Here is a 22623-nt window from a genome sequence, read left to right on the forward strand (position 1 = left end):
TTTTTTCCCTATTTGCCCTGGCAGGGTTTTCATGCTTTTATTTTGAAGCATGGCCTTAAATCCGGTTCGTGCTATCTATTTATAGGTCCCATGATAAAAAAAAATTCCCAACTTTGTTCAAAACTTTTTTTCGAAAACTTCGGTCCAGCTGTTTTGGTTTCTATCACTTAATCATTGTAGCTGCTGCACCCGCCTAAAAATCTCTCCAAATCACCACCCACAACAAGACCTTTGCAAGCCGGAATTCCTTTTCACTTATCTCATTCATCTGATTTTACTGTCACTGCACAGAGGGTGTACCAACCTTCAGTATTCTAGGAATGCTGATGCGCTGCCTTTCAGACGTCCTGGGACTAAAAATAGATATTTGCAAGGTCCACAGTGTGGCTACATATTTCATGTGCATGTTTCTTAATCACAAAATGCAGATTTATATGGAGATGGCCCAACAAAAATAGCAATTTCAAGTGAAACGAATAAACACATCAGCCATTTTCTATGCTCTTAGAATAACTTTTATTTATTTCACTTTACAAAGAGATCTCCAACAAAGCTCTTGGTTACTTTATATTTATTCAAATACAAACAATCGGACTGTTTCATTTGAGATAGTAGGCTAAATGTGTGACAGGGAGGGTCAGACATTATCTCTGCATTCCAATCAACAACAGCAACAAAACCTCTGATGCAAAAGAAATATTTCCAAAACTTTTGTATGACATGAGAAATGGCAATGATAAAGAAAAAAAAGATAGCAAGCAATTTAACCAGTAATGGCACTCCTGATTACGTATGTATTGGCATGTTTTGGTGAAGAACTTGTTGATACTGCAGCTGTTTATTTGGAGTGATGTCATCGCTGACTCATACAAGCTGTTGACAAAGTCCTCTTGCCATCTGAGTATGACGCTGTCATGATGGTATGGCCTGTGGTGAGGATGAGGGCTGGAATGAGCTGGGAGACAGTGAAATAGGTTGCCACTGTAGGCACACATATGTGGATGGTTTTGGAATGACAGCAGGGGTCGTAGGTCATGAAGTCCTTATTAAGAAGAAACTTTGAAGGGATGGTTCATGTAGGCAGTATTTGGACTCAAAGGCAAAGTACTGGCAAAATGTTGGGGACAGGCTTATGACTCGGAAATCAGTCGAATGGCACCGAGTGCATTGTTGTGTCAAGTGGGATTGGTTTTAGCTGACTGCCTTTGGGCCTTCTGGTGCTTTGTTGTCAGAATAAGGCAGGTGCAAAGTAACAAAGGCAAACACTGCTCTCTAGTGGAGATGTAACATATAAACACATAGGCAAGGGGCATTTAAGGATTTCGGCACCCAGAAAATATAATCAAAGAAAAATACAAATGAAGAAATAAAGATTTTTTCTTTTTAAATGAAAATCTATAAATGCATCATCCATAAGTTAATATAACATCAAATAGTATCCGTGTTGAGTTCAACTTGAAAATTGAAATCATACAATTGGACAAGGGTTGACAAGCATTTAAGTGATCTGGCTGGATCAAGGTATCCCCAACAGCGGGAACTGTAATACTGATCGCTGCATATGACAGCATTTGATGCCCGATTTGGTAATATTACATTGGTGTTGTTTTGTCAGAATCACCACATCAGAGCAGATATCATTTAGATTTATTAAAAAAATCTGAATCTGGATCAGTTAAACTGTCACATCAAAACTGTCATAAGATTTAAACATGCAAGGCACTCAGTGCTAGAAGTCACTCTGATCTGCCTTCGAACATTTGGTGGATTCAAAGAGGTGACTGTGGATCTGTAAATCACACATTTGTGTACCAACATTATTACGACGATTAGTGTTCACATATCATCTCAGCTACTGACCCTCAAATAGACGGTGTACTTTTACATTGTTATGGGAGAGAAAGTGGAAACTCTCTTCAGGGATCCTTCACCCTGACTCTAAACACAGAGAGAAAACTACTCAAAATCTTCATCTCAGCAGATTTCTCTTCTCCCTTAAGGGAAGTGAGCTGAATGGGGAATCTCAGGCAATCAGTTGCAAGGCATAAAACCTCAGAACCAGTGTTTGTAGTGTGTACTGTATTTAGATTGGGCGGATAGGTGGGGGAGAGAAGGCTATACTATATTCCTGGCTGATGCTAAAAAAAATAAAAAAAAGCTCCTGAAGTCTGAGCCCCCATCAGCCAGGTAACCCAAAACCTGAAGTGGGGAGTCAGCGTGGGATATGGGAAAAGGAACAATGTGGCTCTTTGTGCAAGCCGGGCAGAGAAAACAAACCGTTTCCCCTGGAAAGAGATCATGTTCAGGCTCCATCTGAGAAGACCACACAAGGCTGATCAGAGCTCTGTCTGCTGTGTGGAGCAAGGAGAGAAGGAGGAAGAGGAGGAGGAGCGCATCTGGGCAGATACACGAACTTGTCCACACATACATGCTTTAGGGCAATGTCAGACAGGAAGAGAATCTGAGATTCTGTCCTTCAAGTGCTCACTGAAAACTAACACACAAGCCGGTGTTCTTTGGTCCAAAAGTGTGAGTGTGTTGTGTGCTCTTCCCCGTTATTGACTGGTGATGGTTCGGCCATCTGGACTGCTTCCTGGGTTGGCACCCTGCTGGTCTACAGGCAGAACAACACTCTGGTGGGCTGACAGGCTGAGGGACAGGCTGGAGGGTGTTAGCACTGGTGATGTCCACAAGAGGGCGTGGCACTGAATCTGGCTCTGCCATACAGTATTAAACAGGGAGTCTGTGTATTTGGTGGAAAGGGCAAGAGAGCAAAAAAAAAAAAACATAAAGAGGAAGAGAGAAAAAATGGTGAGATGTTATAGATTCTGGGCTGATTCTTTGTAATTTCCATTTCCACCATATCTTATAACTAACTCTCCTGCTCTGGACCTTTGTTACTTAATCTACCCATTCTACATAAACAGAGAGAATGAGGCTTTTAGTCATGTCAACACTCAGATAACTGTTGCACAGGGCACAATCAAACTAAGAACATCTGGCCTCTTTTCTCTCACGCGCACTTACACAGACTCGCATTCAAACACACATACTAAACGCAAACACACACTTAAGGGCCAAACCAGGGTTCTGTACTCCCTCTGTCCCATTGCGTTTTAGTTTCAAACGCTCAGCGAATACCCATGTGGTGGGATCAGATTACACGGGGCTATAAAATATCCCAAATAAAGGCAAGGAAAACTGAGACGAAAAAACTGACTGTTTCCTGAGGTGAAATCTTCCAGTTGGCTGTGGACTCTGTCAGACTGGGAGATTTTTTTTAGAGGACTTTTAGCAGTGGGGACAACAGAACAAGACAGCAATGTTCTGCTTAGAGCACAGAGGTGGCTAGCTAAAGTCATTCACATATGACAACCAGATCCCATTACATACAACGCAAGGCCATAAACCAGTCTGCACGACACAAGCAGCACACTGTGATTTCATATGTATTGGTTACTACGGCAATGCATGAAACCACAACAAATGACAAAGAGTAAAGAGGGAACTCATTTAGTGAAAGATAATCTTGTTGCTCTCAGGCACTAAACATCTGGGGTACAAGATAAAGGTTTCTATTGCTCTGTCACTATCAACAGCCATCAGTAAAATGCAATTATTAATATGACCTATGGCCCTTGGTGGCTTGAAAAGGAATACAGAGAGAAAAGTAGACTTGTTGAAATTTGAACCAATCCTGTAATATCATCAGATTAATCTCAGCACATGCAGCAAAACAGAAACATGATAATGTTATGGTAAGATACCAGCAGGTGAGGATGATGGATGGTGTTACAGAAATCTGGACTGTTGGGCAAATGAAATCAAGAGGGCCTTTGATTGGTCAAACGTATAGAGGCTTTACTGCTTCTAACAACAACATCTGCTTGGCAGCAAAGAGCAGTGGCAAGTGAAGAAAAGGAAAAGCACTGAAAAGGAAGAGGAGTGCAAACTTATACATGGGGTGAGACGAGCCAAAGCCAGAACAGTGTCGTTATGACACGTGTAATCAGATCGCTCGGATTCAGTCCCTGTGTTTTCTAATAAAACCCCAGAGCTCTATCACAGCAGAGGGCTGCCTCTCATATTCACAGCGCCTTGCAGTCTGCCTGACAATCACCTCTGTCTCTACAGCAGCCTCAGAAAGATGCCTGTATTGCCTTGCAGTTCATACTGCAAGACCGCAACTTCATCTGTCGCTTTGTCTGGGTGTCATTTTGGACAGGCTATCCCATAACCTGAAGGTCAAAGTTTTGACTTAGCAGCAGCTATTTGCTTCCAATTCATGAACTCACAATCTCTTCATACACTGCAAACAGCTCCTGATTTGAACTTAGTTAAACTGTCATATTCTGTCCTTCCATCTTAGTAAAATGCATTTATCATGGCGTATTCGAGCCTGCAAAACAAACGGCCATGCAAACAAAGTATTGTGACTGTGGTAAAGTGATCGCCTTTCAAAGTGACTCTTACTGCTTGTGCCCTCCACCTCCTTCCTCTGTTGTAACTTAAGAGGACTGAGGAGTGCCAGGTTACTGGGATTCTCTCTGTTTGGCGCCATGTTCTTTAGTGACCACGAGCATACTGTGAGACCTGTGATTAAGCTTGCCCTGTATATGTGTGAATGTGTGTGTGAGTACATTCTCCAGTCCCTCATTAACCTGCTTTTAAAAAAAAAATTATGTTTTTAGAATATCCAATATGAAATATCACAGAGAGTTCATGAAAATAAAGTTGTAGTTAACTTGGTAGAAAATGAGATATCTCAAAAAAAGTTCAAAATCAAATTATAAATGCAAGTAAAAGCAATGCTATCAATGCTTTTGTCAAATTTAATCTGAATAACCCACCTCTATCCTCTACTTATTTTGATCTCGGATTCGTAGGCACCGCCTCTTCAGAGCTGGCTCCATGTCTCCGGCACTGGCCATATTAGCAGGACTCCTCAGGCTGCCCTTGTCCCTGAGTTTGGGCAAGAGCAGTGGGGTGGCAGTCCCACCTGTCTTTGGTGCTGTGGGCAGAGCATAGGCATGGTCCTCATCAGGAACATGGGAGTCCTCTCCTACATCCCCAGCTACTGTTAAGGGCCCCTCCATTTGACTAACAGGGCCCTCAACCCGCACTGGGCTAACAACTGAGCACTTGTTCTCTTTGACAGCTTCCATCTCACTAAGTGCAGGGTCATGGGGTGGTGCTGGTAATCTCTGGGGTAGGGAAGAGTCCATACTGGTAGGCGTGGATGAGGAGGACACACCATTTTGACCGTGGTCCTGAGATGTCAGGGTAAAGGACTTGGCATCATGTAAAAGGCTGCTCTCTGTAGGGCTGGGTGGGGTGTGAGAAGGTGGAGAGTGGGAGTCCTGTGGCTGGTAGATGGTCTCATGTGAAGGTGACTGTGGTAGAGAAGGGGTAGGTTTGATGATGTCATGGAGTACTGATCTGTTAACCTGCCCAGGTGCTGACTCCCCCAGCCCTGATAGGTCTATCATTCCATTGGCACTGGGCTCCATTTTCACTTGGGTCCTTTGGAGAACCCTTTGGATGACTTGCCGCTCTGTGTGCAGCTTATAGTCCGTCTGTCCCTCCGAGCCTGCAGCAGGGCAGGGTAATTCATTGTACTGTGCTCTGGGGGAGGATCCCCCACTATGAGGTGTGGATGCTGGGGACAGAAATGGCCTCTCTGATTTAACCCAATCTGTGTCTCTGGGGTTGGGCTCACTTGGTGAAGTGAGGCTTCGGGGAAAGGTTCCACCCAATTTATTGGCAACCAATCTGTTGTCTCCTTCAGAGATTCCTGGAGATGGGGGCCTGTTGGCCCTGAATCTACTCCTGTCTATCCCCTCTGGCACGGGCTGAATAACTCCACTGTGATTTGGAGTTTCTATCGCTACTTTAGGGGGGACTGGAATAGGGATAGGAATGGGTATGGGGACAGGCAGGGGAACAATAATGGGATAAGGCACCAGGACAGTGGGCTGGGGCAGAAGAGGGCTAAAAGAGGGAATACCATAGTTCATTATGGGAGGCATTGGGACAGGGCCTCTTGGCATCATGTTCAGAGGAGGGGAATGCAAGCCAGGGAAGTAGGCTCCTGGGAAAGGATGCATCAGTCCAGGTGGATTCATGGAAGTAGAAGTGGGGGGCTGCAGGAGAGGAGAGTGTGGAGGTCTGTGGATAGGGCTGGAAGGGGGACCTGGATGTCTAGGAGGATTGGCAAGGGGGCTTCTTAGGCCCTGAGCATGAAGAGGAGGTCTGATAAAGGGTATGGGGATTTGAGGTACTGGCTTTTGATCCAGAAGTGGACGAGGAGGAGGAAGGGCAGCAGGGTGGGGGGACACCGCCACATTAGAGGGAGGTGGAGGTGGTTGGACAGATCTATCCAGGCCCCTTAGCCCTGAGACAGATAATTTGGAAGAAGATGAAGCTTCTGAGGGGGATATGGACATAGATTCTGCTGATCCATGAATTAGTGCAGACCCTTTTGGAGAGAGATTTCTGTTACGTGCTTCCCCTGTACTGATGCTACTGTTCCAAGACTCGGGGGTAAGTAGCTTTTGCCCAACCACACTGCCATCCACCCTCCCGTCCTGACTTGTTCTATTTGGGCTGGAGCTGGTGAGAGCTGCACGGGCTTCTCTGTAGAAAACATCCATCTTGTACTGGTTCAGACACTTTGTGCTGCAGAACTGCAGTCGTTCCTCCCCAGATCCGAAGTCAAGATATTCTTTAGTGTGACGAACATGCTTGCACCAATCACATACCTGTGGCACAGGGGAGAGAGACTGCGGGGGGTCATACTTCTGCATGTTTAAACCTTTCATTTTCATAGTTGACTTATATCAATACTTTACAGTTGAAAACAAAAGATACAGTGTCCTCTTACTCTGACATTGGTATTTATCTTTAACACCAGTCTGGGCGAGTCCTCTGGATGAGGGTGCTGAGGGGATCTCTCACTGTGGAGGTCTTCATCTCTGGCCTGAGAGGGGAAAACCACAGTGTGACAAACATGACACACCACTGTGAGGCAGTTTGAGTTTGTTGTCAAATGCTTCAGTGGACTCACTCTGTGCTCATAAAATGAAATTTGAGGTCCTACATAACAAGACAAAAAATAGTTTCAAATGAATGGCCTTGTCTGGAAGTCGCTTTAAGTTCACACAAGGTACCAAAATCCTAAAGGTCAGTAAAACAAAGGGAAAAAAGTGTGTTGTATAACAGACATGATTCTACAACCAAGTAGGGAGATAATGCAGGTGATGTATTGTCATATCACTAATGTCCCTGCCAGTATTAATATAGGAAATTCCTCCTGATTCATGTAAACTGATATGCTGTGGATCTGAGTGCTCCCCCATCTCTGTGACCCAATGAGTCGTGTTGGGTTACGAAACATGAGGCAGCTGAAGGTAAGGTATGCACTGAAAGTGGACACCTCGCCCCAGGCCTCCTGGCCTTCCTCTCAGACAAGCAGCAACAAGCCAACAGAAATGCTTTTCTCCCCGCCTTCAAAAAACATAGAAGTGCTTGTTGCGCACAGCCTGCTCAGCTTCCCTTTGTGTCTATGTTGTTGTGTGAATAAACCCACCACAGTATAAACAACACTAAACGTGAAAGACTATACAGCAGCCTGTCATCCCGCACCTTTAAAGGCGGTATATCCATGTCGTAATGGAAGGTGAAAAATCATGGCTATGTGCATTAGAGCGTTTCTCCCTAGTTGCAGCTTTCCTGTCCTCCAGACCAAAGCCACTTAATGGCCTACCCCTTCTGCATTAACGCGAAACCGATACAAAGTGTCCTGTATAAAGCTTGACCCTCCCTTCCAACCACTCCTGAACTGGCTTCTTCATACTTACTAGGAACTCCTTTTTTTTTAATTCCTGCAAATGAGTCTATCACTTATGACCTCACAAAATCAGGAGTATCTGTTTGTAGAGGTCTGTGTACCTGCCAGAAACCAGCTGATGCTTGATCTCCTGTGTATGGATGGTGACACTGCCAGTGCAAACTGTGCATAAACTGCATTTTTATGTGTCTCTGCACTTATGTACAAGTAATGCTTGTGTATCACCACCCTCAATGCTCCAAAAATATAGAAACATCTTGTGCTAATCCATCATCTTGCAGATGTCAGGATTTCAGGATATCAAATCATGATATCAAGACATCATCAACAAGCGATAACCCAAGTGTATGACTTCCCACAGTGTTATATGCTGTATGCACAATTCATAATAACCTTGTTGCGTTTGAAGTAGGCCCGTCTGCAGGCAGCAAAGCACTTCTCACTGCAGAAGCTCTTTAGCTCAGAGCCCATACATAGCGAGTAGCGTTTTACACCTTCCTTCTGGCACCAAACACACACTATCTGCACATTCTGCACATCTTCCACTGCAGGGGGAAAAATCAGAACAAAGGAGGGAGATCAATCAATCAATATGAAAAAGTATTATATACAGCTCAGTGCCAAGGTGGCGTGTGTTGGTCTAGGCTTTAGAAGATCTTATGAGGATGAGAACAGCATTGAACAAATAAGATATTTTAGAAGGGTTAACAAACAAAAACTTTAATTTCACTCATACTAAAGAGACATGGATTAGCTGAATAATTTCAGTGTGTTAACAAGTCCTTGGTTGATGCTGGAGGTGCTTCACAGTTCCTATGTAGTGATGTATCCACAAGAGAATTAATTGAAGGAGTCTGAGGGTGATATTCTTCCAGGGAGACCAGAGATCCTACTGCATCTTTCTTATTTATTTATTTAATATCATTTATTGCAACTTTTTGCATAACTTTATGCAGTTATGCCGCAGTGAGGAAATATGTGGACACTAGCATTTTGATTGACGTGATTCTCCCGCACAGTGAAATTCAACATTGACTGTGTCTGACCATGTCAGTTTCATTCAATGACTTTTACATCCATCCTGGGTGAGAAATATCTGATCAGTGGTTCATTTAGCACACAAGACTAGTTCATGCAGTTTAATAGTGGCGCATGCAGGGCACTGACAGGGCTAGAAGTCCTACATTGCTCAGAAAACATAGATACCAACACCTCCAAGTTAAAAGTTACAGTAAAAGCAGCAATTTACTGTTTATTTAAGGTCTGGTTCACTGAAAAATACAGTCAAAATAACAGAAAATACTGATATGTGCTGCATGGTGTAAAAATGTGAAACTATACAGCAACATCTGCTGGTTCAGTTTCCCTGACCAGACTTTTATTATGCTGCATTGTCTTGTGTTGTTAGGGTAACAAAACTTACAAAGTAATTACTCTCAGATTGCTACCACTGAGCGATATGAAGTCAACAGGAGATTTCAGATATTTCAATTTTTCAGGCTTTTGCTTTTTTTTCACATAATGATTTCATCTGAAGAGTTGATCATTTTCAAAAGAACACTAAACTCAACTGAAATGATTAACACCATGTAAATGGAGGATAAGCACACATGTCATGTAACCGCAGCTCCTCCTTACTTTCTCCAGAGCTTCTATTACTTCTCAGGCACCTTTTAGGAAAAAGCTGAAACTAATACCTGCTGCATAGTCTGCAGCTGGTCTTACACCCTCATCTCTAAGCACATACAGTAAATAGAATGCCAATCCTGGATTATCAGTGTTTATGTGAAGCAGAGGGAAGCAATGCTGTAAACCAAAATCATATTTTAACAAGAAGACTTTGCAGTGATCACTTTTCTATCTCCTCATGAGAGCTACCGAAGTTCCATACCTGCTGAAGGCTTTATGAGGGGGACGATGACAGGGGAACTCTTGTGCTCCTTGGGGGTGGTCAGCGATGAACTTGTTGATGAAGAAGAGGGTGAAGAGGAAGGGACACTGGAGGATTCCCTCTCTCCACTCTTTATGGCCAAGACTGAATGACTGCCTTTCGTGTCCAGGCACTTGGGTTTTGGCAAAGAGTTTTCTGAAAGGCACGAACAAGATGCAATATCACCCAGGCTTTGTCATGCAATACAATATCATAAAACTACAGTACAGCTTCCATGACAGTATAATAACCTTTACACAAACAACAGATGCATCTGAATGAATGAAATGTGAGTAGTTGCAACCACTGGAGAATATGTTGAGCAAATTAGAGCAGTGACTCAATGTCTGCTCCAAAACCTGCAGAACCTGTTAGTTGATGTAATACAGCACCAACAGTGACCTGTCGACACCTGCCCTCACCTTTTAGCACAGACACATGCTGACGCCTCTCTCTGTAGTTTCTGATCTCATTAGCCTCAGACTCCCTGAGGTCCACCTTGTCGTACCCATACCATCCCAGGAGCTCGTTCATGGTGCTCTCTGCAAACGTCTACAAGACAGAAAAGAGGAAAAGGAATTAAAATTTTAAGTAAAGCCTGTCTGCAAATGGGGAATTGTAAGCATGCGTCCCAGGGTTATTAGTGGAACTTTTCATCCTATGTCAAACATAATCAGACCTTCCTACTCTGAATCAATGTGAGGGATTCTTTCCCAGCCCCAGCCCTGTTGGAGAAATGAATAGGGGCACAGTGGAGTACAGTATGACTCTTTTTCCATGATGTATTCCAAGTTGTTTACTCTTGCTAAATCTGAGACGGAAAGGTTTAAAACCTAACACCAGTGTGAAATCTATGAATCATCCTTTGTTTATCTCTTTTAATTGGAAAAAAGGGGGAGAAAAGAAAACTCTTCTGAACAGATGGGATGTGTGGTCTAATTTTTTTTATTTTTTATTACGACCAGATGCAAAAAAAAACCCAAAAACACAAAGGTCCCTCTTTTTATCCACCCACCTCGCTCTGTGGCTTTAGTGGAACCGGATTGGAGGAGAAATCTGATCTGGAAAGGGCAGAAATCGGAGCGGGACACCCTACACCATAGCGAGGTCCCATGGTTCTCGGAAATGCCCCACTCCTCTCTCCTCTTCTCTTTCTAATGTCCACCACTCATTCCCTTTCTCCAGCTTTCCCTGTCCCTCCCCTTGCCTCTTTTTCACCACCACCTCCCATCTTCCCCATCCTCCCCTCCATCCCAGCACCTTCCAGCCCTGACACCCGACACAGCGCTGCTGCTCAGGTTTCACCCTTTTCCAGCACAGCCAGTCTGCTGTGGCTGTGTTGTAGTGCTGTAGTACTGACTGCACATTCTTTCCCCTGCTTTCCTCACTCCGACCTCTGCTCTGCACTAGGGCCTCAAAGAAATGGATCTCTCCCTCGCTTGCTCACTTTCTGCTCAGTGTGTGCGTCTGGGAGAGTGTGTGGGTGAGTGAAAGCAGCGGTATCATATCCAGCTAAATATGCCTAACGATGATTAAAGTTAAGTATCCGGTGTCTGGTGCTGCGCTTGGGTCTGACGTGGAGGGAGTAAGTCCGAATGTGGTGTTGAAACAGATGTATTACAGAGACAACACTGGGACGGACCTCAGCTGAACTAGAAAATCCCTTTGCCTGCCTTCCTGCCTATCTTTATTTCACTGTTTTTCCTTTCCTATTTAATCGTTTGATTCTTCTAAACGATGCACACCTTTGGGATTTTACTGAACAATTTTAGTCTTGTTTGTTTCCGAGCATGCCAAATTTTGGTGTTCTCCAGAAGGACAGCACTTACATCAACTCTCCTCCCGTAAAGCCATGTGTCACTTTGTTTTTTTTCTTCTCCTGAACGAAAGAATTCACTTCACTCACCCTGCCCTCCACTTCCCACAATATTGTTTTTGTTTCTTTTTGGCAGTTTAGACAAACATCTGCTTTGTAAGAGTGACAAGCCATATCCCAAACCACGGAGAGTTGCAGCCAAAGGCAATAAACTGGGGCCAAACCTAAGATTTAGCCCAGGGCAGGCTCACATCAAGCAAGGATAGCATTTCACATGTTTTGATTAAAATTAGTTAAAATGTAACACTACACCTCCCCTGGATATCAAACGCTACAATCCAGACCACTCACACAAAAAAAAGCATGTTTCCTCTCTCACGAAAGGCCAGAAACTCCCCCAAGAAAATGGCTTGTCTTTTTAGATTTCTCTGCCTCAGCTAGAAGGATCCTCAAATATCCTTTACCACAGTCAAGCGTCTCAAATAGCCAGTGTCCAAACCCAAACAAAGCAGACAATCCAGGGATTAGTTTCCATGCAATAGGCTCATAATGGTGGGAGGGAATGTGTCTGTTACTGTGATTTAATTTCTTATTGCCTGTACAGTCACTGCTCTTTAACACAAGGGACAGATGAGAGATTCTTACACTTGTCATTGGTGGGCAGTGTTTTGTCTTTCGGCAAGAGCTTGCCTTTAATGGAAAGCTTGCATTCTTTAGAATAGTGAGACACTGCTTTTGAGTTTTCCCAGTGTGAGGCTGAAGCAGGCTATTTAAGGAATATAAATACTTCTCATGAGTCTCTGTGGTGCAGCAAGTGAGCGCACTGCAGGGAGCAGGGAAGAAGTGACGCACATCTGGATCTCCGCTGGACATTACAGAGTGCGCGTCCGACCACAGCTGGCTATGGCGTCACTAGAAGGCAAATGTCAACCTATTCTTCTTAAGTTAACTAGATCATCAAGACTTAAAATTGCCTGTGTCTGTCTGAGTTTCATTTCTCATTTGAAATTATACATTATATTTTTTCTTATTGAATCGTCTCCCAAAAAGTATGAACTTTGAGTACTTTTTCTGAACTTTCAGTAAAACCCGATTATATAATTCTTTACATAAAAAGACACAAAGAGAGCTTTTTCTGGGGGAAAAAACGGAGTATATGTCTTGATTATTCCCAGCACTGATTTGTGCGCAGTTGACGCTCTGCGGACGCGTGCGTAAAAAAGTTACAGCTCGCTCAAAAAGCACTTCTCACTGATCAAAACCTAATCTTGTAGAAGCACACGAGCAAATTCTCACCTTCATCTCCTGGTTGATCTCCCTCTTCACGGGGTGCGCTGGTTTCCTGCTGCGTTTATTTTCCGGTGGTCTACCTTTCTCCATCTCTGGCATAGTCCTGGTCTGGCTGGATCCGATCCGGATCAGTGTTGAGTGTCAACTGGAGTAGTTTTAGCGGAGTCGATCAGAGTGAAAGTTGTCACTCCCGGTGACAGCCGCTGTCATTCCCGGACGTCCAAGTCCCTCATTTAGGGTTTCGCACCATACTGCTCCAGAGAACATGCGTGTACTGTCCGCGTTGGAGGCCCAGCCGCTGAACAATCCCCACTCTCTCTTCTTCACCGCTGTCAAGCTGCTACTGACGCCCAAGAAACCTTTTCCCGTTAAGACTTTTAAAGTAAAGGCCTTACTAGAGATAACAAGGAGAAAAGGCTAGTGAAACAAAACCAAAGCAAGATTAAGGAACTTTGAAGTTGTTACAAAATCAAATCAGATCAATGCAGCTCAATCTCTGTTGAATATTTTCAGCAATTTCAGTAACAACAGACCACATTTGTTGCTAAAGTTAATACAATAAAAACTTAATTACATGTAGCCTACTAATGTTTACATGTCATATGCAAATGTTTGTAGCATTTCTAATATTGAAAACAACTGTTGAAATCAGACAAAAGATATAACCAGATATACAAATATTTTCCCCTCCAAGACTTCAATCCAAAACTTCCCAATGCGCATACAGAGCAGATTAAGATTAAGATCAGATTTTATTGTCATGTATACATCTCTTTTTACTGCTTTTAACCCATCCAGGTTGGCACCTGTTGACACACACATGCACAGGGTCACACATTCATAGAGACAGATGCCATACACTGGAGCAGTGGGCAGCCATTCACAGCACCCGGGGAGCATGAGGGTATGGTGCCTTGCTCAAGGGCACCTTGGCCTTGACAAGGAGGTGGGCTGACACCACTCCAGCTGTCACGTTCACCAATCTTTTTGTGTGGTGAGAGTGGGACTCAAACCACCACCCTCCCAGTTATTGGAGAAACCCACTCTAACCATTGAGCCACGGCCGACAGCCGATCTAAAGCTGGAATGCTGAGTAAAATATAAATAACTAGAGAATGCAATTATATCTAAATAATTTAAACTATATATGAATCAGTGACTGAAAAAAGATAATATGTCAAATGTTATGTTTTAAAGTTGGAAGACAGAAGAAGACAGTGGCTTAGAAGAAGCAGGACTGTTTAGTACTTAAGCTCTTTAACTAAAAATAAATTAGTTCATAATACACATAGAATGATGTTTCTTATTGTATTTGCAAAGCTCTCCATGAAATGTTGTTATGTGAGAGACAAGATGCGTTGCTCCATTAATGACCATCTTCATATCTTTCTATGCTGGCTTTTTAAAAGTGAGCTGGCAAAAGTTTGGCTGCTTTCCTGTCAGCCTTAGTTCAGATGATGAGATGTTCATGATTTCCAAAAGAAATTCTGATTTGTCAAACTAGCAGACACATTCTCATGTCATCTCAGTCAATCTGAAATGAGCTCAAGCCTAGATGAGACAACATTTCTTTCTTTGTTTTCTTCTTTGTAAGGTCGTGAAAATTCATTACCGATCATCAGCTGTATTCTTTGTGGATGGAGATTTTCTTTCTTATTTTCAAAATCTTTTATTGAAAATACATAATATATCATCAAATATATATTCTGTTAAATTTGTAGCGCGTTTGACTGCATTCTGTGTGTATTCACATTTGTTAGCATCCCAACTGCTCTGCAACAGGTATGTATGCACTGTTTCTCTTTTACTTACCTGAGACGAAGAAGTAGCATGAAGGCTTATGAAATTTATCTAAAACTCAACAATCATTGGTTACACAAAGAGATGCAACGGAAACTCTACTGTTTTATTATGAAAGGCAAACTCCTCGACTTCCGGTCTCATTTGTGCGCTCTATGAAGGGAGGACCATCTGATTTGATGTAACCCAACACCTGGCGCCCACCCCTCCCAAATCTCAACAGATACATTTCATAAGGAATGCAAAGACTGTGTTTTATCTGAGGGGACACAGTACAAACACTGTCTCTACGCTCTTGTCTTAAAATAAAGAGATGGAAAGAGCGCTGCGAGTTAAATGATACCGTGGCACAATGTTTGAAGCACTCTCAAATGGCATCTGTTTGATCAGTGCCTGTGTGCGCACAGCACTAAAAACACCTGAAAAGTCCACATTTGGCCTGAGCCGCCCTAACTCGAGGACACATGCCTGAGGTCAGGGTTTACATCTAGAGAGGTGTGCGCTCCTGTCTCCCTGCGCAAACAAGGGCTCTGGACATAAACATTTGTCCCCATGGTTATTCTTGAAGCAAGCCCAGGGAATTTATTACCGTATCATGTTCCACCGCTGGTGATAACATTTAAGAGACGGTTCAATTGCGTGCATCAACGTCAACTTTTAACAATTATTCCTTTGACCAACATTGGGTTGATGGACCCAGGTGTAAAGAATTTAATAAGTGGGATACTGTATCATACGTGTCAGTATTGGGTTTAGATTACTACAAAACAACTCCAAACGTCCTCCTCTGCAGGACTCGCTTCAAACCTAAGAAGAGACAGACAGGCGGGACAGCCAGGCTGTTTCACATGCTTTTTTTTCTTCCGTCAGCCCACCTCAGTCTGTTCTGGTTGGTGAAATCCAGAGACCACGCTCGTGTAAACAGAAACCAGATCCACTGCGCAGGGCTTAGGTTTCGCCCCCTCGTAGACTTCGCTAATGATACCTGATCCGGCAAAGCTTTGGGAACAGGGCTTATCTGATGCCTCACAAAAGGCTCCTCTCTCCTGCTCTCCATAACAGCGCACATCTGGTGCCTCTGCAGGGAGCGCTGTCCCTTCAGGTTCCTCTGAGGGTGAAGCCAGGAGTAAGGCCGTCTCACCATTTCCTCAGAAATCCACTTAGGCACACAAATGACAGAGGACCAAAGACAGTCTTCAGGGTTTAAGTTACAATCCCCAACATCTGGATAGAATCATGACAATTGGGCACTTTGTGTACGATTACTCGCATTACTGTAAACGGGCGCATGATTACAGCGAACATCAAGTGCAATTCAGGAGAGATAAATGTTCGTCTGTGTTCAGCTTTAATAGAAGGATACAGCCGTTGTGGTTTATGGTGGTGTGTTTTCACCGATAGAGGGCGATGTGTGCACATTAGTGATGAATATAGCCTGGCGTTTTTCTCTGCATCAAGTTACATACAAACATACCGTAATAAGGACATCTATGTCCCTGGCCCATTGCTTCGTGTCATAGAAAAGTTTGTTAAACTCAGTTTTAATTTTTATCTTTATCTTTATTATTTTTTTACATTCCCTTTAGGATATTTATCCAACTGCTTTTATCGTTTCCAAATGCATCGTAATTCCGTTTTGCAGTGCATCTCTGATGTTATGTTGAATGACAATAAATATAATCTGAATCTGAATTTATATTCATTGCTGTTTGGTGACATTTATATCATGTTGATATAATTCTACCTAAAAGGGGGGTAAAGCATCGTTAAAAGTTCTAAAAGTCGAAAAATAAAAATAATTTTGAATAAAAGAGACGGCTTGTGTTATGCTTAGTTACTGATCAAATGCGTCCAATATTACATTTATGTGGGAAGAAATGGTAGGATTAACAGTTAGGTTGAAGGTGAAATTAGAGTCATGTGTTTTCGATCAAGGGGATGACAATCAGATGTGAGTCATCCGCCTTTTTGAAGTAGGGATATTTCTAAGTCTTATCTTTCAACACATGTTTGTGGTAGAATCATGGCACGAACAAAGAAAAATTCTAAGAACCTCAGAAGAACAAAAAAGTTTTTGTTGTTGTTGTTGTTGTTGTCAGACAGATTGTCTGCCATGGGGGAAATTCAAGACCATCATTACCCTCCAAAGTAGTTGTTGACCCACAAATCCCTCCAAATATAAAGTGCGCAATGCATAGGTCACGGTGGATCCAGGGGTAACTTCTAATCAACTGAAGGCCTTATTTACATCGGTTAATGTAAATATTCGTAAGTCAAACACCCGGAGAACACTGAACAGCAATGAAATACCCGATAGGGCTGCACAGAGGAAGCCTCCGCTTTCCAAAACGATCACTGCAAAAGCATAAGAGCATTTTAGCCTACGTGAAACATGGTGCTGGTAATATCCTGGCTTGTGCCTGTTTTGTTAGTCTTCAGTGATTGAACAGTAAATCATGAAATATTACAGTGAATTCTAAAAGAAAATGTCAGCAGCATGTGGGTCAAAGAACACTTAGTGAAGACTATAGGCAACGTTTTGGAAAGGACAAGTCAAAGTCCTGATCTTAATCCAGCACAAATGCATGAGAACCTGACATGACATGGATACCTCAGAGTTGAAACTGCTCTGTTTCGATAAATGGGCTGAAATGCCTCCAAGTTGAAATGAAAGACTGATCAACAGCTACTGGAAATGATCAGTTGCAGTTAATGAATGGCAAGGACTTCATACTAGGTGATTCTCACACTTTTGTCACTCAAATCATATTAGTTTCCCCCATTAAAGTTTGACCAATATCAGTTTACTTGGATTATCTATATTTACTTCTGGAAGATTTTTAAGTTGTCTTTGACATATTTTGGTCAAAATTCAAGAAATAGTAAAGTGTTCACAAACTTTTTAAACACCTTCTTGTTTCCGCTGTATCATATTCTTTTTATACACTTGCATGAGCAAAGAAAGAACACCCACCACTGTCTAGACTGACAAGCACAAAATCAAAATCATACAGTTATATCAGAATATCTTCAGAATAAGTTTCAAAGGCTGATAAGAACAATAGAAAATCAATAAAAAAGATTGGAGACTCATCAAAGGAAAATTGATAATGACAAACTGAAAAAAAGAAACAATACTAGTAGGATTTAAATTTTGAACAACAAATTAAGGGTTCCTTTCTAAACGATCAAAACAAAAATCAGGTGTAACCAGGTGCATTTGCTTAATTACGTATAATTGGCATTGGTACTCACACTCAAGTAAAGGATAAGCGTACCTAATACAAATCTTTATATCATTGTTGAGCGCTAGGCGTCGCTGTCGCACACCTCATGTTGAAACCACTCAACAAGTTACAGCCTGGTGACATTTCAGTGCTGCCATTTAAAAGCATTTATAGTCTTTCTTCTGTCAACAAGGCAACAGGAGGCAACAATTTCCTATGTGCTCAGCCAACCTATTCAAATTTTAAGGAGGTTATAAGAAAAACGACAGCCTGCTGCTGATGTCGCCAAGTTGACATAACGCCGATGGAAAGTTTTAGGTGGGTTGACTTACGGAGTGCTTTCTGTGGGGAAAAAGAAGCCGTTTGCTGAGTTGAAAGTAAAGTTTAAGATAAAAAAAACAACAACAACAACAACAGCAACAACAACAACAAAGACTGCACTCTTAAAACCAAGACGGAGCATGCGTGCTCAGCCTGCCTCCAAACGTTTAAATACATTGTTTCCAATTAACCAAAAACCGTGTCATTGTCTCCACGGTGTGAATTCAAGTGGCCTAAACACTCTCCATTATTAGCTAATGTCACATTTCTGAATTGCCAAAGTTTATTTGCCTCACGTCCAGGACTCCGTTAGAACGCCGTGGTTACGTCACAGACCTGCAGCTGGTATAAAAAAGCTCCGTCTGCTGCTGCGCCCACATTACAGAAAAGCAGAGTCTGCGGGCATCCTCATCCATCGGTCCAAATTAGTTCTGCAGGAAAAGAAAAATGTTCAGAATGACGATCGTTCAGCTCGGAGTGGTTGTGTTCGCGATATGTTTATCAACACAGGTAAGATTACGTTTTTTTGTTTTGTTGGTGTTTTATTACTCAGTTTAATCAACAATTTTAGACGCACAGTTTATCTCAGTCGTCACAGACAGGCATTCACCAGTACTTTAAGAACGCGAGGAACTCTTTATTTATAAGAAATGGGTTTAAATGGGCTGTTTGGATTACAGCAGACTAGACACGGAGGTCTCTTGGGAAATTATGATTCTCAATTCTTGTTAGTCACTCTTAGAATTTTGCCGTTATCATTAGTTGAACTGCAACTTTTCACAATTATTTCCAACCTCTAGATTATCTTGCACTCCAGTGAATTAATGATTCAAGTGCTGCGTATTGTCTGTCCACCTGTGCAAAGGTGGAGGAAGAATCTAAAGTTTCTTTTTGGTGCAGTTTGCCAAACGTAGGTGTCGGATTTCGAAACTCAAGTCTCCTTCCTTTTAGTTGACCAACCAATTGTTATATACTGCCTGTGCATAGCAGAAGTGCTTTAATAAGTATAGAGTGTATATATTTTAGTCACATCCCTGAGAATGATTTGGCCATTAAACTCGGGGTGCTTCAATAAATGTAACTTCTTGCTTCTTTGTAAGACTTCAGAGATTATAAAAGACAACCAGGCAGAAGTTTTATTACAGATATGCTGAATCCCCCTCATCCCTCCATCCTCCTTCAACAGGTGGTTTCCCAGAACAGCACAGACACCACAGCGGGGGGAAACTCTACCTCCAATGCTACCACCATGCCCACAGACCCCTACAGCAGTTCGACCAACTCCACCTCCCCCACCGGAGCGGGTGTTTCACTGCACGCAGGCACTTTCTCTGTCCTGATACCCATCATCATGGCAGCCTCTCTCCTGCAGCACTACTGTTGAACAGCTCCACTCTTCTCTGCCTCAACACTCCTCCTCGCCTCTCATCATCCCACCCAGTCCAGCCTCTCGTCTCACTCTGTCAGAGACCACAAGACTAAAATGGATGGACTCCACAACCTTCTTCGTCCTCCTAAAGTAATGCTAAAATTTTGTCATTCAAGACATTTGTTTTAATAAAGGTTGGGGGGCAGGGGTTAACTTTCAGCTGGAGATCATCACCAAAGGCCCCCCACCCCTCTCAGTCCCCATCCACTTCAGCCCCTTGCATGGAATCAAAAGGAATGGTGGTGCATCCAGCTTCCTATTTGGCTTGCGTTTCCACTGTCACGCCATCACATATATTGGAGATGCTCAGGGCTGCGGTTGTCATGTCACATGTCTTGATTGAAATGCGGACCACTTGAGTGTACAGAGGTTCTTTTTGTTGCTTCACATCCACCTGGCAATGAATATATCAGAATGGTTTATGTCAGTTCAAGTGAAGTTTGGCACATACCCTACTGTAGGAGGTTAAAGAAATGTGTGAGCCGGATGATATCTTCACTGGGGTTTTCTCAAAAATTGGCTCTTTGGTCTTTTTATTAGAAATGTCAATGAGATGTTTGTAGCAAAAAAAAGTTGCCACACAACGTATCAGTTTTGCCTTGTGATTTTGAAAGAGTTGTGGTCTTTTACAATGAGGGTGTGACACATTTCCTCCCTTCATCCATGGGTTAGACCCAGGAAATGACTGTATGTGTAACCATATGGGAAGGGTTCGCGTTAGATTTATATTTCTCCCTTATAGTTTATATTTTGTATAAATGGAAATGTACTGTTTAATAGTTTGCGTAAAGGATGATGGAAGAAATGACGGTGTACAATAAATTATGGAAACAGACAACTGTAATTGTTTTATTTGATTCTTATTTTGTCAAGCTGTTAAGAAGATTAGCTAGGGTTGGTTAAGATCATTCTGTTTTTTACTCTCCAACTTTGGAGTCTTAGCCCATAAAATCATCCTGTAAAGAATTAAAGGGTGTGGTTATGTATTCATCAAGCTGCCAGCCAGTCTAGACAGGCATCTGCTGTGCTGCAGGCCAGAGATGGACTCAGCATTCCCTGATGGCCCACAGATCTCCTCTGGATTAGTGCCAGAGTGACTGACTGCATATAAAACAATGTCATCTCTGATGTTCTAGTGATTAACAACAATTGGATTGGATTTTAGTCTACAAAGAGGAAAAGCATGCAAAACAGCATGCTGAAACTTGCTTTAATCCACTGAATAATACCACTAACTCTTGAATACTTGAAGAATAAAGTTGAGCCCTTGAAGGAAAATAACATCAAATCAAATTTGATTTGGCAGTTCATCGTGATTGGATTTAGGCTGTTATTCAACATTGTCTACTCCCGCGTCTCTATAGCTAATTATCCAGCAGAAAAGGAACTGCAAATACAGATGACAATTAAAGAGAGTGTTTTCTTTACTACATATAAAAAAAAAACTAGCAATGGAATATGCATCACTTGTGAAAAAAAATTAATGTTTCAAATTAGTTTACTGACATAAATTAGGTAAGAAAAAACAATATGTCAGCCATTCTTTTGAGTAACAACACCTTCTTGAGTGTCTTTTGTTTAATCAAATTTGTAGCACTTCAGAAAAGTTCAAATTATTATCATGTTATTTAATGTATCTGTACCTTTTTGCCTACATTTACAGTATATCATGTTTTGTGTTATACACCACCGGTATGGTAAATTATGACGTTAAAGTTCATGGAAGGCAACAAGTAAAAAAACCAAAAAAACAAAACTATCCAACACATTGTATTGGTGAGCAAGCAGCATGCGGCTCGGAAATGCCTCAGCACCAGTAAATCCGGCCTCATTAGCTCTGCCTATTGTCTCTCAATCCTCCCTGCACTGTTAACCTCTCGTCACACTCTACCCTGTGACAACCCTTTCCTAACTGGATATGTCCAATCCGTGTACTTTAGTCTGATCTTCAAACATTGCCATTTTTTCTCCCCAAATGCTTTTGAAAATATGTTTTAAATGCCTTGCTTTTGTGAAAATCCTTTCTTGTATTATAAAGTGTTGAGATGACATAACCTTTTGATCGTAGAAAATAAGAGGATAATTCTTCATTCATATTTGCAGATAGATTGAGTCGAATTGATATATTACAAAAGCTCAACAATTTATTTCCATGCAACAAATGTCTGAATTTAAAATTTCTAAAACTCGATAAAGGAATAACTAAGTGTTATTCTGTGATCATCTATACATGATTCCATAATTATCCTGCTGTAAAGGACAGCGCTTTGGCTGACAATGCCTTCAAGTCTTATGCAGTGCCAGAAATAAACCAGGAACAGCTTCACTGCTAACCTCAAGAATCTGGAGCAGAAACGAGTCCTGAGAGAGGTCTGAGAAACTTAAATGTGGAGAATACTTTCTTTATATAATTGGACTCACAATATGGTATAAAATGCAAGTTATTTATTTAAATAAGCTGATGCCAGTGTAGATGATCAGTGTGGTAAAATTTGAATTTAATCTATATCATATTTACATTTAAGTAGCTTTTTTTTGTACTTACAATGCATCAGTGGGAGGTCATTTGTGTGTCTCCATGTGAACAGGATGGGTCACACTTACATGCACTGTTTGCAGTCAGTTTCTAGAACTGTAAACTGTGAATCCCACATAAAGAGGATTGATGAAGCTGCTTTTGTTTTGCTTCATTTTAGTCGTCCAGTCTATGCAGATCTCTATATAACATTACATCTAGACAGTTAAGAGTTTACAGCTGTGTCCATCTGTACAGTTAGAGACTAAAGATAAGGCTCTCTATGAGGTACCAATAACCTTTGATCACCTGTGGAGATGTTGACATTTCAGTGTGGCGGAATTTCTGTCTCTGGAAACTATAGCTTGCATTAGGAAAGACAACACTTTGTATCTTTCAGAGCTATCTTTCAGAGCTGCTCCTTGTGTGCAAACAGACTGAGTTGA

The 22623-nt window shown here is 42.1% G+C and overlaps 1 protein-coding gene and 1 long non-coding RNA gene across 3 annotated transcripts; one reads left to right on the forward strand and one right to left on the reverse strand.

Annotated features, from left to right (window-relative positions):
- Positions 1–492: 492 nt before the first annotated feature.
- LOC140266682 (sine oculis-binding protein homolog) lies at positions 493–13217 on the reverse strand. 2 transcript variants are annotated; one of them, XM_072361752.1, is made up of 7 exons: positions 12892–13217; positions 10202–10331; positions 9741–9935; positions 8243–8394; positions 6884–6979; positions 4851–6761; positions 493–2743 (listed from the first exon to the last, which is right to left on the reverse strand). In XM_072361752.1, the coding sequence occupies exons 1-6, from the start codon at positions 12982–12984 to the stop codon at positions 4860–4862; spliced, it is 2568 nt and encodes an 855-aa protein (XP_072217853.1). In that variant the 5' UTR covers positions 12985–13217; the 3' UTR covers positions 493–2743; positions 4851–4859. The 2 variants fall into 2 exon arrangements, with proteins under 2 accessions (XP_072217853.1, XP_072217852.1); XM_072361751.1 differs by having other exon boundaries at positions 4851–6782.
- Positions 13218–18615: 5398 nt separating this feature from the next.
- LOC140266807 (uncharacterized) lies at positions 18616–20500 on the forward strand. Its single transcript, XR_011907170.1, has 2 exons — positions 18616–18743; positions 19420–20500. It is a non-coding gene; the product is annotated as an uncharacterized lncRNA (long non-coding RNA).
- The last annotated feature ends 2123 nt before the right edge of the window (positions 20501–22623 follow it).

This window comes from Leuresthes tenuis, unplaced genomic scaffold (assembly GCF_036924035.1).
Source record: "Leuresthes tenuis unplaced genomic scaffold, fLeuTen1.0.hap1 SCAF_13, whole genome shotgun sequence".
Classification (NCBI taxonomy): domain Eukaryota; kingdom Metazoa; phylum Chordata; class Actinopteri; order Atheriniformes; family Atherinopsidae; genus Leuresthes; species Leuresthes tenuis.

Coding starts and splice junctions, on each gene's coding strand:
- LOC140266682 (XM_072361751.1), bottom strand. CDS start 12,984: ATGCCAGAGATGGAGAAAGGTAGACCACCGGAAAATAAACGCAGCAGG. Junction 10,332..12,891: donor AGATCAACCAGGAGATGAAG/GTGAGAATTTGC, acceptor TCTGTCTTGTAG/ACGTTTGCAGAGAGCACCAT. Junction 8,395..9,740: donor CCTCATAAAGCCTTCAGCAG/GTATGGAACTTC, acceptor TTCCCCCTGCAG/TGGAAGATGTGCAGAATGTG.